The sequence below is a fragment of the Equus quagga genome, unplaced genomic scaffold (genome assembly GCF_021613505.1).
Source record: "Equus quagga isolate Etosha38 unplaced genomic scaffold, UCLA_HA_Equagga_1.0 64164_RagTag, whole genome shotgun sequence".
Classification (NCBI taxonomy): Eukaryota; Metazoa; Chordata; class Mammalia; order Perissodactyla; family Equidae; genus Equus; species Equus quagga.
The window spans coordinates 1-4,585 of record NW_025800598.1 but is presented as its reverse complement, the minus strand read 5'-3'; the positions used below and the strand labels follow the sequence as shown (position 1 = coordinate 4,585).

The window sequence follows — 4,585 nt, the reverse complement described above, 5'->3', positions numbered from 1 at the left end:
TTTTTTTTTTTATTTCCTTAAATGTCCGCGCCTGAGCTAGCTTCTTTTGCCCATCTTCGTCAGTTTCAGCGGGTAGACTCTCCGCCTGCCTTCGACAGACCCGCTGGGCTGGAAAGCTTTCCTCCTCCCGTCATCACGGTCCTTCTCGGATGACGTGCCTGGTTTCGGTTTGACCGTCCCCGCCCGCCCTGATTTTCTAAGTCCTCCCGGGAGCCCCGGGGGCGCTCCGGCCGCTCCGGGAAGCGGCGGCCTCCCGGCCGCACCGGCCCAGCCCGGCCCGGGCCGCCCCCTGGCCTCTCTGGGGGAACTCTCCTCGTCCCCTTCCCGGTGAGCGCCCGAGAAACCTTTTCCGGGTCCCCCTCCTGCGGCTGGGGCTGCGCCTTGGCGGCCGGGAGCCCGCGGGCGGACGCCCCGGGGTCGCACTGGGCCGGGAGGCTGGGTCCGAGGGGGCGCCGGGATGGGATCGGGCGGCCCGGCGGCCCGGCTGTGCTCCCCGGCGGGCCCGCGCTCCGGCTCCGTCCCGCTGAGGCGGTCGCCGGTCGCCGGGTGCCACCTGGCGGCCGCTTTTATATCGTCTCTTTCCTCCGGAGCTCCGGCGACGCGGGCCAAGGGACGGGACTCGGCCGCGGTGACCGAGGCAGAGTCCCGGGAGGCCGGCGTCGCTGGCGGGATCTGGCCCGGTGGCGCCGGGGCGTGAGCGCGACGCCCGCTCGCCGGAGATTGGAGGTGCAGGCTACTGAGGGAGGTGGCTGTCGCCGCGCCGCCCGGTGCCGGCCGGGGTGTGGGGCCTCCCGGACGGGTCGACCAGCAGCCGCCGGTGCCCCTCCGTCCCCGGGAGGGGGTGGGGGGCCGCCGCGGGGGAACGGGCGAGGGAGCTCGTCCCGTGCCCGGCCGTCGTCCCGAGGGCGGCCCGGTGGTCGGGCCTTCCGCGTCGCCGATCCCCTTTCCGCGCCCCGCTCCGGAGGTGGGCGACCGGCCGGGGCCTTGCGGGGGAGGCCCGTGGAGGGCGCGACGGGCTCGGCCGCCGGGCTGGCCTTTTCCCCACTGGTCTTCCGAGTCGACCGGCTCTGGCGGTGGGGACCGGGCCCGGTCCTCGGATGCCGCCTCCTCCGTGGCAGTTTTTTGTCCAAGTCCCGCCCTGGAGAAGAGCGTGGACCGGCCCCGGGAGCCCTCGAGGGCGGGCCGGGGAGGGCGTCCCCGGCCCGGACGCGTGCCCGGGGTGGGTCCGGGCCGTCGGACCGGACTTCTCTCTCCGAGTTTCGCGGGTCGCGTCTTTGTCCGGAGGTGGGAGGGGGCCGGCTCGAGGCGTAGGTGGAGCCCCGGCTGAGGGACGGGAGCCACGGTCCCGCCCCGGGCCCGGTCGCCGGAGGCGCCTCTGCGGAATTCTTTTCTAAGTCCTGACCCGGCGACTCAGAGGGAGGGACTGACCGGTCCCGGCCCGCGCGGGCGGCCCGGGGAGGCTGTCCCCGGCTCCCCCTGCCGCCACGCTTCTGGGGTCGACCAGATGGCCCCGGGAGCTCCGGGCCTGGTGGCGATGGGGTCGTGCTTGGGGTCTGGTGGCCGTGGCCGTGATCCAGGGGTTCCCCTCGTGATCCGTGGGTGGGCCCCGTCTCCGGGCGCGGCGATTCTTGCCCCCGAATGGGTGGTTTTGTGCCGCCAGATAAGTGCTGACACGCTCTGCTCGGGTGACAGTCGCCCGAGAGCTTCCGGGTGCCTGGATGCGTGTGCGGGGAGGTCTCCGGGCTCTGGCCGAGAACCGGACGCCCGTTTCCACCCCCGCCGCTTGAGCCGCCCGCTGGGGCCTGCGCGCCGGCTCTTGTGCGTTCCAGGCGTCCCCACGACCGTGGTGCCACCTCCGGTCTCTGGTACCCGAGGGCGGCGGGGTTAGGGGCGCGGGGTCCTCTACCACGTGCACTCCCTGCCGTCGGCACCCGGGTGCGGTCGCGACTTACCCCATCCCGCCGGCTCCGTGCCAGTGCGTGTCAGGCGTTCTCGTCCTGGGGTCGTCGCCCGCGCTTGCTGGAGGAGGAGGGGGGTCGGTGAGGCTGAAGCAGGCTCCTCCGCTCGCTGTCCTCGCCGGCCTTCCCTTGCTCGGGGGTCCCTCGCGTTATGCTGCCGATCGATGTGGTGATGCTGTGCTCTCCCGGGCCGGGCCTAAGCCGTGCCAGACGAGGGACGGACGTTCATGGCGAACGGGACCGCTCTTCTCGCTCTGCCCGCGGGTCCCCTCGCCCGTTCTCCCCCGCTGCGAGTGGCGTGTGGGAGGCGGCAGGGGTGCGGAATCCGGCCCGACCTCGCTCCCCTGCCCCGTGCCTTGTGGCGTGGGCGGTGTCGGGGTCTCCGTGACGCGGCGGATGCTCCGCCTGTGCCTCTTGGCTGTGTCTCGAAGGCGGCCCTCCCCACGGTGGGGCGGGCCGTGTCGCCGCCGCGCCGCGCGCCTTTCCGGGCGCGTGAGCGCGTTCCCCCGGCCGTTGGCGGTGCCCCTGGAGCATTCCAGGTCGTCCCTCAGGCGCCCGAGGCCGAGTGGCGGTGTTGTTCCCTGTTCCCGTCGGCCTCCTCAGGTGACCGCTGCTGCGCTGGTGTGTCTGAGGAGCGGGGGGTCGAGTCGGTAAGGGAGGCGTGCCCGTCCCCCTCTGGGGGGACGGGTGCCTCGTCGCCCCCCACGGCGTGCCGTGTGGGGGCGGGCAGGCTCGGGCGCGTGCCCGCGTGTTCCCCTTGCTGGGGTTTCCACGCGGGTGTGGGAGTGATCGTGGCGGGCCGAGCCAGCGGCGTGGCGCTGGCTCTTTGGTTGGGAGGTGCTGCTTGATCGGCACCTCTGTCCCAGTCTCTGCCTCCCTCGGTCTCGGCCTGAGGGGAGGCACTGACTTGGGGGCCGCACAGGGGCCTCTTAGATCCCTAGCTGAGCCCAGTGTGGCCGGAGATGGCGAGCCCGGGGCAGCGCGGGCTCGCGGCCCTGACCACGGACGCTCCGACTTGCTCTAGGCCTTACCTCTACCGCAGACCCCTCCTGCGTTGTGTGGCCACGGTGTCTGTAAGCGCCTTGGTGGGCCCGATGGCGGACGATGGGCGGGGGCGACACGCCCTCGGTGAGAAAGCCTTCTCTAGCGATCCGAGAGGGTGCCTTGGGGTACCGGACCCCCCAGCCGCCGCCCCTCCTTTGCGCGTAGTAGCCACGGACGCCACCACCGTGGTGTGTGGGCAGAGCTGCTCTTTGCCTACCGCGGCCGGCGCCTCCCCCCTCCGAGTCGGGGGAGGGTCACGCCCGGCCGGGCCGTCGTCGGGCGCGGGGCCGCGCGTGTGCGCGAGCGTGCGCGTGGTTCTCCCGTCGCGCGCTGGGGCGGGGAGAGGGCCCGGCCCTGTCCGGGCTCCGCCCCGCCGCGAGCGGCTGGCTCTCCGCTCGCTCCCGTCCCGAGCCGCAGCCGGTGGTGGCGTGCGGGCATGGGTGGGGGCCGCCGCCGCTCTCGGGCGCGTTCCCTCGGGACTTGGGCCCCGGAGCAGACCAGACAGGCAGACGGGTGGCTGGGTGGACGGGGCGGCCCCCGGCGGCGGGGGCGCCTCACGTAGGCCCCGGCGGTGGGGCCGGGCCCGCGGGAGGCCGAAGGGTGGCTGAGGCCGGCCGGCGTCCCAGGCGTCGTGGGACCGCCCTCGCGTGTCGTTGGCGGTGGGATCCCGCGTGTGTTTTCCTGGTGGCCCGTCCGCGCCCGAGGCCGTCCCCGGGAGCCTTCCCGCGAGCCCGCGCTCCCTCCGTCGAGGCGCGCGCCGCGCTCCCCGCTGCCCCCGGTGCTCCCCCGCCCGGGCAGACGCCTGGCCGCGCTGCCCACCGGCCGGGACCGAAGTGGGCCTCGCCGCGCGGGTGTCGCCTCCGGCCACCGAGGCCGGTGGTGGCCCCGGGCGAAGTGCTCTCGGCTCCGGTCGGGTGGGGCCCGCGCGCCAGGCGCCCGGCGCGGGACGCTGGCGCCGTGTGCGGGAGAGCCCTGGTTGTGGCGGGGCCGAGCCCCCGTGAGCTGCGCGCGGGGCGACGGGGCCAGTCGCCGTTCCGGGCGCCGCGGGACCGCCCCTGGTGCTGGAGGCCCCTGGCGGTGAGACCCCGTGTGTGCTCCGGCGGCCGACTTGCCTCGGGAGGTTCTGTCTTCCCTCCTTCGCCCCGAGCGCGTCTCTTGGCGGGCCGCGGCCCTTCCGCCGCCGCCTCTCCGGCGCCTCGGCCCTCGCCGCCGCCGGCCTTCTCCCGAGCCCTTCCCCGTCGTCGCCTGTTCTGGCTGCCCGACCGGGGCCCCGCCCCGAGCGCGACTCGCTTCCCGGGGCCGCTGCGGCCTCCTCCGCGTCCGCCGCCGCCACCCGCGCGACGGCGACGTTGCGTGCGGACGGGGGACCGTCTCCCGCGGCGCCCCTTTCTGGCGCGCGCGTGTCTGTCGCAGCGCGGGTCGGGTCCCGGCCAGCCATCGTGACCGGCCGCCGGCGCGCCGCGCCACCCCCGGGGGCGGGGGGTCGGGCCTCGGTCCGGCTCTCGGCCCGCGGGGGCGTGCGCGGGCCGTCCGGCCGGCCGGTGTCGACGCGACTGCCTGGTGCCCCGGCCCCGCTCACGCGC

At 75.4% G+C, this 4,585-nt stretch overlaps 1 protein-coding gene across 1 annotated transcript; it reads right to left on the bottom strand.

Annotated features, from left to right (window-relative positions):
• Window positions 1-566: 566 nt before the first annotated feature.
• On the bottom strand, window positions 567-4,440 carry LOC124234014 (collagen alpha-1(I) chain-like). The gene is made up of 5 exons (XM_046651272.1): window positions 2,996-4,440; window positions 2,314-2,483; window positions 1,953-2,019; window positions 1,429-1,862; window positions 567-1,138 (listed from the first exon to the last, which is right to left on the bottom strand). Exons 1-5 carry the CDS (start codon window positions 4,438-4,440, stop codon window positions 567-569), a joined length of 2,688 nt encoding a protein of 895 aa, XP_046507228.1.
• Between the last annotated feature and the right edge of the window lie 145 nt (window positions 4,441-4,585).